General features: G+C 70.7%; 2 protein-coding genes and 1 long non-coding RNA gene across 3 annotated transcripts; all 3 read left to right on the top strand.

The window, feature by feature from the left end:
• Nucleotides 1-1211: 1211 nt before the first annotated feature.
• On the top strand, nt 1212-5330 carry LOC309603721 (uncharacterized protein; the record flags this gene model as incomplete). The annotated part of the gene is made up of 4 exons (XM_082338650.1): nt 1212-1247; nt 3049-3144; nt 4496-4574; nt 4696-5330. 4 exons carry the CDS (start codon nt 1212-1214, stop codon nt 5328-5330), a joined length of 846 nt encoding a protein of 281 aa, XP_082194776.1.
• Nucleotides 5331-7414: 2084 nt separating this feature from the next.
• LOC309603723 lies at nt 7415-7866 on the top strand. Its single transcript, XR_014230804.1, has 2 exons — nt 7415-7448; nt 7493-7866. It is a non-coding gene; the product is annotated as an uncharacterized lncRNA (long non-coding RNA).
• A 1483-nt stretch (nt 7867-9349) lies between these two features.
• Nucleotides 9350-12055, top strand: LOC309603720 (claudin-15-like; the record flags this gene model as incomplete). Its single annotated transcript, XM_082338649.1, has 4 exons — nt 9350-9617; nt 10371-10505; nt 11353-11435; nt 11945-12055. Coding segments are annotated over exons 1-4 (591 nt in total), but the record flags the coding sequence as incomplete, so codon positions are not given.
• Between the last annotated feature and the right edge of the window lie 780 nt (nt 12056-12835).

The following is a 12835-nucleotide window of genomic DNA, read 5'->3' as shown; positions in this document are numbered from 1 at the left end:
CCCCCCTTCCAGCCCCAAATCCCCGCGAAATGAGCCCAAAAGGTGCCCGGGTGGGGGAGGGGGGGGTGAGGTGGGGAGGGGGTGTCAGCCGCCCCTCCCCCCTCCCCCGCCCCCAAGCGTGGGAGAACCCGGGTGTCCGGGTTCCCAGGGCCCCTCCCCCACCTTTCCCACGGGGAAAAAGGAGCCGCCCCTCCCCCCCCCGGCGGGTGCCGGACACGTGCGGGATCAAAGGGGATCCGGGGGGGGAGGGGTCACTTCCCAGTGCTCCCAGTGCCCCCCCAGTGCTCCCAGTCCCTGCTCCAGTGCTCCCCCACTGCTCCCAGTTACCTCCTCAATGCCCCCCAGTGCTCCCAGTTCCCTCTCCAGTGCTCCCAGTTCCCCCCCCACTGCTCCCCTTGCTCCCCGCAGTGCTCCTAGTGCCCCCCCAGTGCTCCCAGTGCCCCCCAGTGTCCTCCAAGTGCCCCCAGAGCCCCCCCAGCACTACCAGTGCCCCCCCAGTGCTCCCAGTGCCCCCCCAGTGCCTCCACTATCCCAGTGTCCCCCCAGTGCTCCCAGTACCCCCTGAGCCCCCCACCCCAGTATCCCCCGTGTCCCCCCAGCACCCCTCCCAGTACCCCCAGAGCCCCCCCAGTGCTCCCAGAGCCCCCCCCGTGTTCCCAGAGCCCCGCCAGTGCTCCCAGTACCACCAGTGCCCCCCCAGTGCCCCCAGGCCCCCCCTTCCAGTGCTCCCAGTGCCCCCCCAGCACTCCCAGTGCTCCCCCAGTGCCCCCAGACCCCCCCCAGCGCTCCCAGTGCTCCCAGTGCCCCCAACCCCCCCCAGTGCCCCCAGATCCCCCCCTCCCAGTGCTCCCAGTGCCCCCCCAGCGCCCCCAGACGCCCCCCAGTGCTCCCAGTACCCCTAGCCCCCCGTCCCCATCCCCCCAGCCCCCCCCAGTGCTCCCAGTGCCCCCTGTCCCCCCAGTGCTCCAGACCCCCCCCAGCACTCCCAGTGCTCCCAGTGCCCCCCCAGCGCCCCCAGACACCCCCCCCAGTGCTCCCAGTACCCCTAGCCCCCCCCTCCCGTCCCCCCAGCCCTCCTCCCAGCGCTCCCAGTGCTCCCAGTGCCCCTCCATCCCCCGCCCCGGGGCGGGGCCGCCCGCTCCCATAAAGGCCGGGGCCGGGCCCCCCCCGCTCAGACCCGGCCCGGCTCGGCTCGGCCCGGCCCCGCCGCCATGAGCTGCCCCGCGGATCCCCCCGGCGCCAGGAAGGTAACGGCCGCCCGCCTCGGACCCCGTCAGCCCGCCTCAGCCCGGCCTGGGCTTGGCCCGGCTCAGCCCGGCCTGGGCTTGGACCAGTTCAGCCCGGCCTGGGCTTGGCCCGCCTCAGCCCGGCCTGGGCTTGGCCCAGTTCAGCCCGGCCTGGGCTTGGCCCGCCTCAGCCCGGCCTGGGCTTGGCCCGCCTCAGCCCGGTTTAGGTTTGTCCCATTTCAGCCCAGTTCGGGCTTGGCCCGGTTCAGCCCAGTTCGGGCTTGGCCCGGTTCAGCCCAGTTTGGCCCGGTTCAGGCCAGTCTGGGCTTGGCCCAGCTCAGCCCAGTTTAGCTCGGTTCAGCCCATTTTGGGCTTGGCCCAGCTCAGCCCAGTTTGGCCCAGTCCAGCCCGATTGGGATTTTAACTGGTTCAGACCCATTTGGCCTGGTTCAGTGCAGTCTGGGCTTGGCCCAGCTCAGCCCAGTTTGGCCCAGTTCAGCCCAGTTTGGACTTTAACTGGTTTGGTCCCCTTCGGCCCAGCTCAGACCAGTCTGGGTTTGGCTCAGCTCAGCCTGGTTTAGGCTTGGACCAGTTCAGCCTGGTTTGGGTTTGGCCTGGCTCAGCCCAGTTTAGGTTTGTCCCAGTTTGGCCCGGTTCAGCCTGGTTGGGATTTTAACTGGTTCGGACCCAGTTGGCCCGGTTCAGCCCAGTCTGGGCTTGGCCCAGCTCAGCCCAGTGTAGGTTTGGCCCAGTTTGGCCCAGTTCAGCCCGGTTGGGATTTTAACTGGTTCAGCCCGGTCTGGGTTTGCCCTCGTTCAGCCCCACCTGGGCTTGGCCCAGCTCACCCCAATTTGGCCCGGTTCAGCCCGGACTGGGCTTGGCCTGGCTTAGCCCAATTTGGCTCAGTTCAGCCCAGTTTGGGCTTGGACCAGTTTGGACCCCTTTGGCCTGGTTCAGACCAGTTTGGACTTTAACTGGTTTGGACCTGTTTGGCCTGGTTCAGCTCGGTTTCGGTTTGGCCTGGGTCAGCCCAGTTTGGCCCAGTTCAGCCCAGTTTGGGCTTGGCCCCGTTGAGCCTGGTTTGGACTTTAACTGGTTCAGACCCGTTTGGCCCAGTTCAGCCCAGTTAGGGTTTGGTCCGGTTCAGCTCAGTTTGGCTTGGTTTGGCCTGGTTCAGCCCAGTTGGGACTTTAACTGGTTTGGACCTGCTTGGCCCAGTTCAGCCCAGTTAGGACTTGGCTCAGTTCTGCCCTATTCCGGTAGAACTTGGCCCAGTTTGGCCCAGTTCAGCTCATATTGGCCTGGTTCGGCTCAGATCGGCCTGGTTCAACCCAGTTTGGCCCAGTTTGACCCAGTTTGATCCGGTTCAGCTCATATTGGCCTGGTTCGGCTCACATTGGCCTGGTTCAACCCAGTTTGGCCCAGTTAAGCCCCACCCCAACCCAGTTTGTCCCCAACCCATTTGATCCCAGCCCAGTTTGGTCTGGTTTGGCCCCAACCTGACCAGTTTGGCCCAGTTTGACCCCATCATGACCTGGCCCAGTTTGGCCGCAGCCCAGTTTGGCTCAGCCTTGGCCCAGTTTGGCCCAGTCCGGGCCCTAACCCAGCCCAGTTTGGTCCCAGTCCAACCCCTCCCATCCCAGTTTGGCTCTGGCCCAACCTGACCTGGTTTAGCCCCAGCTTTGTGGTTTGGTCCCACTCCACCCCCACCCCCACCCCCCCCATCCCAGTTTGGCCCAGTTGTGACCCAGCCTGGTTTGGCGCTGGCCCAGTTAGGCCCGGGTCGGGGCTCACTTTCGCTCTGCCCCTCCCCCCCCGGCAGCTCCTGAAGCCGCTCATGGAGAAGCGTCGGCGCGACCGCATGAACCGCAGCCTCGACCGGCTCCGGCTGCTGCTGCTCGCGGCCACCCGCGACGAGGTGAGGCTCTGTCGCAACTATCGCGGCTCTGTCGCGCCTCTGTCACGGCTCTGTCGCGCCTATCGCGGCTCTATCACGCCTATCGCGGCTCTATCGCGCCTCTGTCACAGCTCTGTCACACCTATTGCAGCACTATCGTGCCTATTGCGGCTCTATCGCGCCTCTGTCACGGTTCTGTCACGCCCACTGCAGCACTATCGCGGCTCTATCGCGCCTCTGTCACGCCCACTGCAGCACTATCGTGGCTCTATCGCACCTATCGCGGCTCTGTCACAACTCTCAGTTCTATCGCAGCTCTGTTGCAGCGTGCTCATGACTATCACGGCTCTTCACAGCTCTCCGTTGTGGCTGTCACGACTATCATGACTATGTGGGCTCTATAAGAGCTGTACCGTGACTATCACAGCTCTGTCATGGCTCTATTGTGATACTATCGTGACTATCACGGCTCTGTCGTGGCTTTATCTTGACTACTGCAGCTCTGCCACAGCTCTGTAATGACCTTCAGGGCTCTGTCGAGGCTCTCTTGTGGCACTATCATGATTATTGCAACTTATCGTGACAGTTCTGGTTCTGTTGTGACTTTCACAGCTCTAGCTGGGCTCTATCGTGACTATCAGGGCTCTGTTGTTACTATTGGGCCTCTGTCATGACTCTGTTGTGACCTGATCACAATTACTTGGTGTCTGTCGTGGCTGTATCATGATTATGGGGGCTCTACCGTGACTCTGTCCTGACGCTCAGAGCTCTCTCGGGGCTCTATCGCGATTCCCCATTGCTTTTATCACCTTGTTATCCCGCCTGTCGCCTCTCACTGCAGCTACGGCAGCTTTGTCCCGGTGTCTCCCTCCACGGGGGGGCGCTGTCGGGACATTATCGGGACGCTATTGGGACACTCTTGGGGGCTCTATCGGGGCACTCCTCGGATACTCTTGGGGTTCTATCGGGGGGCACTGTCGGGACACTATTGGGGCACTATCGGGACGCTATCGGGGCACTATCAGGGCACTATCATGATACTATCGGGGAGCTCTATCAGGGCACTATCGTGACACTATTGGGGAGCTCTATCGGGGCGCTGTGGGGAGCTCTATCGGGGCACTATCATGACACTATCGGGGAGCTCTATCGGGGCACTATCATGACACTATTGGGGAGCTCTGTTGGGGCACTATCAGGACTCTATTGGGGCACTATCATGACACTATCGGGGCACTATCGGGGCCCCTCCCCCCCGGGGCTCGCTCACGGGACGCTGGCGGGGCCCTGCGGTGATTCCGGCCCCCCGCCCCCCGCCATCGCGATTCGTGTGACATGTCGTGTCCCCCCCGCCCCCGCCCCCTCCCCCCAGCGCCTCCGAAACCCCAAGGTGGAGAAGGCCGAGATCCTGCAGAAAACGGTGCAGTTCCTGCGGGCCCAGCCCCCCTCAGGTCCGTGCCTCGGTTTCCCCCACCCCACGGCCCCCGGGAGCTGCCGCGGGGCGGCTTCTCGGGCGGCTGCTCCGGGGCGGCGCGGGGGCGGGGGCGCTCACCCTCTTTCTCTTCGGCACAGAGCCCTCGGCGACGGAGGAGCTGTTCCTGCGGCGCTACCGCAGCGGCTACCGGGAGTGCTTGGCTCGTGCCGCCCGCTTCCTGCAGGCCGTCCCGCTGGAGCCCCCCTGCCCTGCTCCCGGCCCCACGGCCGTCTGCGCGCCGCCGCTCGCTGCCAGCCCCGCCGACGCCCCCGGCCGCCACGGACTGCCCGCGCCGCGGCCGCGGCCCGCTTGCCCCGGCTACCACGGCTACGGGCCCGGTTACCACAACTTTGGGCCTACTCCCGGGCCTAGGCTGAGGCCTACTCACAGGCCTGACTGCGGCCTTGGCTACCGCCCCGGCGACGGCCCCGGTTGCCCCGGCGACGGCCCCGGTTGCCCCGGCGATGGCCCCGGTTGCCCTGGCGACGGCCCCAGGTGCCCCGGTTACCACGGTTACGGGCCTGGTTTGCGGCCTGGTCTCGGGCCTACTTTCAGGCCTACTTTCGGGCCTAGTTGGGGGCCCAGCCTGGGGCCCCAGCACGGCCACGGCCACGGCGGTGGCCCCGGTGGCGGCCACGAGGACTCACGGCGACGCCGCGGCAAGGAGGAGGCACCGGGGGAGGGCGGGGGGCTGCCGGGGCCGCCCCACCGCGTCTGGAGACCCTGGCCCTGAGCCGCGGCCGCCGGGGGCGAGGAGGGGGGCGGCCGCGCGGGCCCCAGTCACTCGCTGGGAGGATGGGGGGGACTGGGAGGACAGTGGGTTTTTAACTGGTGTACTGGGAGGAAGGCGGGTTTTTAATTGGTGTACTGGGAGGAAGGCCCTTTTCAAGTGGTGTACTGGGAGGAAAGTGGAGTTTTAACTGGTATACTGGGAGGAAGGTGGGTTTTTAACTGGTATACTGGGAGGAAGGTGGGTTTTTAACTGGTATACTGGGAGGAAGGTGGGTTTTCACTGGTATGCTGGGAGGAAGGTGAGTTTTTAACTGGTATACTGGGAGGAAGGTGGGTTTTTAACTGGTATACTGGGAGGAAGGTGGGTTTTCACTGGTATGCTGGGAGGAAGGTGAGTTTTTAACTGGTATACTGGGAGGATAGTGGTTAGTGACTTGTATACTGGGAGAATGTTTGGGGGTTTTTTAAGTGGTATACTGGGAAGACAGTGGTTCTTAACTGGTATACTGGGGGAAGACCGCTTTTTCACTGGTATACTGGGAGGATAAGGCTCTGTTACTGGGGGAGGATGGAGGGGCTTTACTGGTACACTGGGAGGACAGGGGTTCTTTTTCATTGGTATCCCAGCAGTATGGTTTTTAATGGGTACACTGGGAGGACAGGTGGTTTTAACTGGTATACTGGGAAGAAGGGGGCTTTTCCTTAGTATACTGGGAGGATGGCAGTCTTTAACTGGTAAGCAGGGAGGGTGAGGGGCTTCCCCAGTTCCGGACCCCCCCAGCTTTACCCCAGCCCTGCGTTAATCCGGTTTTCCCAGAGTTGCCCCCAAATTGCGGGATTTTGCCCCAAAACGCGGCCCTGGAGGCCCAGGACGGGGTTGCCCTTTCCTCCATCCTGGGGCGGCGGGGGGAAATCCCAGTCCTGCCTGGAAACTGGGAGGACTGGGAATGGCTCCGGGTGGCATCGGGGGGGGGCCGTGAGGGGCTGCTTTTGGGGGGAAGGGCTGGGGATTTTGGGGTCCCTTCACGCTTTCTTCCCAGTACAGGTGGAGCCAGCGACGCCCGGATCCCAGACTGGGGGGGGGGAGGGGCGGGGTGGGGGTGGGGCAGGAGTTGTTGTTGTTGTTGTTGTTGTTATAACCTTTTTTTAAATTTTTTTTCCTTTCCTGCACCCCTTTGTGTCCCCCCCTTTTTTTTTTTTTCCTGTGTTTCTGGGGGGAACCCGAACCCAAACAAAGCCTTCGGCTGCGGGGGTGGGGCGGCCTGGTGCTGCCTGGCCCCTGCCAGCACCGGCAGGGCCGCGAGAGCCCGGGGTGGGGGTGCCCCATAGGGTGCCCTATAGGGTGCCCCACAGGGTGCCCCACAGGGGCTGGGGGCTGCTCACAGGAGATCGGGGCGAGCGGGGTTAACGCCAGTCGGCGGCCGCTCACCAGTGGCGTCCCCAGGGCTCCGTACTGGGGCCGGTCCCGAACGGCGCTCGCGGGGGTCGGGATGAGGGGGTCCCTGCCCCCACGTTTGGTCCCTGCCCCCCGGGTTGGGTCCCTGCCCCCCGGGTTGGGTCCGTGCGCCCCACATTTGACGAGCGCCCCGGGCGGGGGCGTTGCCCTGCGGGGGGCTGGGCCCGGCCGCGTCGCTGGGCCCGGGTTTAAGGAGGCTCAGGGCTGGGCCCGGCCCGGGGGTGACACCAGGCCCCGGCGGCGCCGCGGGGACGGGCGCTGGGAGCCGCGCGGCGGGAGAGGCCCCGGGGGTCGACGGCGGCCGGACAGGAGCCAGCGGCGTGGCCAGGTGGCCAAGGGGGCCGGCGGCATCGGGCTTGCGTCGGGGGCAGCGTGGCCAGCGGGAGCGGGGAGGTGATGGCGCCCCTGGACTGGGCGCGGCCGTCGTGGGGGGCGTGGCGCTGGGCGTGGCGCTGGGCGTGGCGCTGGGCGTGGCCGGGCTGCTGGGCCTCGCCATCTCCCGCGCCCGCCACTGACGTCCCCGCGCCCACGACGACCCCCGCGCCCCTGACGTCACCCCCCGCCGCCCCTCCCCCGCCTCCCTCCCCCCCCATCACCTCGGCCGCGCGGCGACGCCGAGACGACGGCGCGGTGACGGCGCGACGACAACGTGGTGACGTCGAGGTGACGACGCAATGACAGCGCGGTGACGTCGAGGTGACGTCAAGGTGACATCAAGGTGATGAGGCGGCAACAGCCGGGACGACGCGGGGACAACGGGGGAGGGGACAGCGCGGTGACGCCGGGACGGCGACGACGCGGCAGCGAGGGTGGGGGGACGACGCGGGGACGCCACAGCGACGCGCAGTGACATCACGGCGATGCACACGGCGCGCGGCGGCGCCACAGCGACGTCCCGGCGAGGGCGCGATGGCGCCACGGTGACGCAGCGCGACGGCGCGGTGACGCCGCGGTCGACGGCGCGGTGACGCAGATTGACGTCACGGCGGCAGCCACCTCCGGGCGTCGCCCCCCCTCCCCCAGTGCCTTGGGGACCCCCGCGTCCCCTCCCCCACTGTAAATAAACCCTTTGGGCTCGGTCTGACCCGGCTGCTGGGGGGGGAGGGGCTGCCCGGGTCCCCCCGCCCCTCCCCCCCCGGGGACACCCGGGCGCGTGGCGGGAGCGGGGCCGGAACCGCCCCTCCCCCCCCGCCCTTCCTGCCCCTTCCCGAAGGCGACGCCGGCCCCGGCCCCTCCCCCACCCCTCGGGAGGGGGGGCAGCGGAGGGGGGAGGGGCCCCATGGCGGTATTTGGGCCCCACAGAGGACCCAGGTGACCGGGCCCCACGGCGTCACTTGGGCCCCACAGAGGACCCAGGCGTCTGTGCCCCACGGCGGGGTCCGGGCCCCACAGAGGACCCAGGCGTCCTGGCCCCACGGCGGCCTCCAGGCCCCACGGAGGACGCAGGTGCCCAGGCCCCACGGCGGCACCCAGGCCCCACAGGGGACCCAGGCGCCCAGGCCCCACGGCGGCCTCCAGGCCCCATGGAGGACCCGGGCCTCCGGGCCCCACAGCAGCGGCTGCGCCCCGCAGAGGCCCCGGGCGGCCGGGCCCCATAGGGGACCCAGGGGCTGGGCCCCACTGAGGACCCCCGCGTCTGGGCCCCACGGCGGTGTCCAGGCCCCACTGAGAACCCTGGCGTCCAGGCCCCACGGTGGTGACCGGGCCCCACGGCGGTGTCCAGGCCCCACGGTGGTGACCGGGCCCCACGGCGGCCTCCAGGCCCCACAGGGGACCCAGGTTTGGGCCCCACGGCGTCACTTGGGCCCCACAGAGCCCCCAGGCGCCCAGGCCCCACGGCGGGAGCTGGACCCCACAGCGGCCTCTGGGCCCCACAGGGGACCCCGGTGTCCAGGCCCCACGGGGGCCCCGCTCCCCTCCCCCCCCAGGATCGGGGCGGGGGGGGCAGGGGGGGAGGGGCGGGGTGCCCTCCCGGGGGTGGGGGAGGGGCGGGGGGCAGGAAGGGGGCAGGGCGCGCCCGGACACCTGGGTTCCTTCCTGCGGGGGGGAGGGGTGGGGGGAGGGGGTGCCCCCCCAGCCCCGGCCCCACCCCCCCCTTAAGGCCACCGCGGCCACCGCCACCGCGGCCACCGCGGCCACCGCCGGCCCTCGTCCCCCATGGCCGCTGCCACCGAGCGCCCGCCTGACCCTGACCTTGACCCCTGACCCCCCGGGTCCCCAACCCCGTCCTGACGCTGTCCCCATCCCTGTCCCCATCCCCCCGTGTCCGTGTGTCCCCCCCGTCCCCCCTGTGTCCCCCTGTGTCCGTGTCCCCCCCGTGTCCGTGTCCCCCCCCGTGTCCCCCCCTGTCCCCCCGTGTCCCCCCGTGTCCGTGTGTCCCCCCGTGTCCGTGTGTCCCCCCCTGTCCCCCCCTGTCCCCCCGTCCCCCCCGTGTCCGTGTGTCCCCCCCTGTCCCCCCCTGTCCCCCCGTGTCCCCCCGTGTCCGTGTGTCCCCCCGTGTCCGTGTGTCCCCCCCGTCCCCCCCCGTCCCCCCCTGTCCCCCCGTCCCCCCCGTGTCCGTGTGTCCCCCCATGTCCGTGTCCCCCCCCGTGTCCCCCCGTCCCCCCGCCGCCCGGGCCATGGGCTGGGGGGGGGCCCTGGGGGTGGCCCTGGGGGCCGTGGGCTGGGCGCTGCTGGTGGCCTCGCTGCCCCACGGCGCCTGGGGGCTGGCGGGGGGTCAGGCCACCGCCGTGGCCAGCGTCACCCTCACCCGCGGGCTGTGGAGCGACTGCGCCACCGACGCCAGCGGGGTGACGTCCTGCGTCCCCCTGCTCTCCCTCATCACCCTGCCCGGTACGGGGGGGGGGGATGGGGGGGGACGGGGGGGGGGATGGGGGGGGGATGGGGGATGGGGACATGGGGGGAACATGGGGGGGATGGGGGGGACATGGGGGGACATGAAGGGATGGGGGATGGGGACATGGGGATGGGGGGGGATGGGGGGGATGGGGGGACACAGGGACATGGGGGGATGTGGGGGGGATGGGGGATGTGGGGGGATGGGGGGACACAGGGACATGGGGGGACACGGGGGGAGGTGGGGGTTGGGGGGGGCAGGGGGACACGTGAGGGGCCACGGGGGGGATGGGGGGGTCTGGGGGCCACGGGGGGGATGGGGGGGACATGGGGGGATGGGGGATGGGGACACGGAGGGACACGGGGGGCTGGGGGTCACAGGGACATGGGGGGATGTGGGGGGGATGGGGGATGTGGGGGGATGGGGGGACACAGGGACATGGGGGGACACGGGGGGAGGTGGGGGGTTGGGGGGGGCAGGGGGACACGTGAGGGGCCACGGGGGGGATGGGGGGGTCTGGGGGCCACGGGGGGGATGGGGGGGACAGGGGGGGATGGGGACACGGAGGGACACGGGGGGGCTGGGGGTCACAGGGACATGGGGGGAGGGGGGGGTTATGGGCGGATGGGGGGGCGGGGGGCGGCCCCGGGGTCCCGGGGGGGTCCCTGCCTGGGGGTCGCGGGGGTCCGGGGGGGTCCCCGATGGGGTCCGGGGGTCCCCCACGGGGGTGTCCCGGCCCCTCCCCCCAGGGTACCTGCAGGGCAGCCGGGCGCTGGCGGTGGCGGCGGCGGCGCTGGGGGCGGCGGGGGCGGCGCTGGGGGGGGGGCGCGGGGGGCCAGGAGAGGCCTCCGGGCGGCAGGGGGGCGCCCTTCTGCTGCTGGCCGGTACGGGGGGGGCTGGGGGGGGGCTGGGGGGCTGGGGGGCGGTTCGGGGTGCCATGGGGCACTGTGGGGGTGCCATGGGGCTGCTATGGGGGGGATGGGGGGGCTATGGGTGCTGATGGGTGCTATGGGGGGGCTATGGGGGCTGATGGGGGGGCTATGGGTGCTGATGGGTGCTATGGGGGGCTATGGGGCGGCTATGGGGGGGCTATGGGTGCTGATGGGTGCTATGGGGGGGCTATGGGGGGCTGATGGGGGGGCTATGGGTGCTGATGGGTGCTATGGGGGGCTATGGGGCGGCTATGGGGGGGCTATGGGTGCTGATGGGTGCTAATGGGGGGCTATGGGGGGGCTATGGGGGGCTGATGGGGGGCTATGGGGGGGCTGTGGGTGCTATGGGGCGGCTATGGGGGGGCTATGGGTGCTGATGGGTGCTATGGGGGGGCTAATGGGGGGCTGATGGGGGGGGCTATGGGTGCTGATGGGTGCTATGGGGGGGTGGCTATGGGGGGCTGATGGGGGTGTAATGGGTGCTGATGGGTGCTATGGGGTGGCTATGGGGGACTATGGGGGGGCTATGGGGGGGCTGTGGGTGCTTTTGGGGGGGGCTATGGGGGGCTGATGGGGGTGTAATGGGTGCTGATGGGGGGCTATGGGGCGGCTATGGGGCGCTGGGGGGGGGCTGGTGGGGCGCCGTGGGGCGCCGTGGGGGGGCTGTGGGGCGCTGGGGGGGGGCTGTGGGGCGCTGGGGGGGGCTTGTGGGGCGGCTATGGGGCGCCGTGGGGGGGGCTGTGGGGCGCTGGGGGGGGGCTGTGGGGCGCCGTGGGGCAGCACCCGTCTCCCCCCCCAGGCCTGGGGGCGCTGGCAGCCGCCGCCTGGTTCGGGGCCGCCGTCACCCGGGAGTTCTTCGACCCCCCGGCACGGGGGCGTCCGGTGGGGGCTGGGGGGGCCGGGGGGGGCCGGGGGGGGCTGGGGGGTACTGGGGGGTACTGGGGGGGTACTGGGGGGCTGGGGGAGGCTATGGGGGCCCATGGGGGGCCCATGGGGGGAGATGGGGGCCCATGGGGGGAGGTGGGGGGTATTGGGGGGCTGGGGGGGGGGAGATGAGGGCTATGGGGGGGCTATGGGGATCCATGGGGGGCCCATGGGGGGAGGTGGGGCTATGGGGGGGCTATGGGGGGGCTATGGGGCACCTATGGGGGGCTGGGGGGGGAGATTGGGGGAGATGGGGGGCTGGGACGGGGTAATGGGGGGCTATGGGGGGGCTATGGGGCACCTATGGGGGGTTATTTGGGGGCTGGGGGGCGCTGGGGGGGCTGTGGGTCCCGGGGGTCCCTGGGGGGCGGGGGGGGCTCTGGGGGGTCCCGGGGGGGGGAGGGGTGCCCGGGGGCGGGGCGGTGCTGGGGGTGGGGGTGGGGCTGACCCCGCCCCTCCCCCCCCAGGTACGAGCCGGGCCGGGGCTGCTGCTGGCGGCGGGGGGGGAGGGGCCCTGGCCGCGGGCGGGGGGGGCGGGGCTGCTCTGCTCCGCCCGGGGCCCCCCCCCAGCGCCCCAGGTGAGCGCCCCTCCCCCGACCCCCTCCCCCCCCCGACCCCCTCCCCCCCGCACGGGACCCCCGCCCCCACACCCAGACCCCTCCCCCCGACCCCACCCCTCCCCCCGGGACCCCCTCCCCAAGCGCCCCTCCCCCCCCGGGAAACCCCTGTCCCCACAAACGGACCCCTCCCCCCACCACCATGGGGCTCCCCTCCCCTCCCCCGGCTGGGGACCCCCCCAAAGAGGAACCCCTCCCCCACCCCGGGGACCCCTCCCCAAAACCTGGCCCCTCCCCCACCCCGGGACCCCCAAACGGCTCCCCTCCCCCCCCCAGGCTGGGAATCCCCAAAGAAGGACCCTCCCCCACCCTGGGAACACCCCCCCAAACCTGGCCCCTCCCCCACCCCGGGACCCCCCAAACGCCTCCCCTCCCCCCCCGGCTCAGGACCCCCCCCCCATCCCGGACTCCCCCCAAAGTGGGGACCCCTCCCCCACCCCCACGGACCCCCCGCCAAAAACCCGGGCCCCTCCCCCACCCCCGGGGACCCCTCCCCAGCGCCCCTCCCCCACCCCAAACCCGGGAGCCCCGCCCCCCCCGCTCTGCCGTGGGGGGGGGGGGTGGGGTGCCCCTCCCCCCCTCACGGCCGCACCCTCCCCCCAGCGCCCCCCGCCCCTCCCCCCCCGCCAGCCCGGGGGCGCCGTACGGGCGCAACGCCTACGTCTGAGGGGCCCCGCCCCCCCGGGCCCCGCCCCCCCGGGCCCCCGGGCCCCTCCCCCCCGTGGGGGCTGGGGGGGGGCG

Source organism: Platalea leucorodia (genome assembly GCF_965183815.1).
Source record: "Platalea leucorodia genome assembly, contig: HAP1_HAP1_SCAFFOLD_337, whole genome shotgun sequence".
Classification (NCBI taxonomy): domain Eukaryota; kingdom Metazoa; phylum Chordata; class Aves; order Pelecaniformes; family Threskiornithidae; genus Platalea; species Platalea leucorodia.
This window is presented reverse-complemented; position numbering and strand designations above follow the sequence as displayed.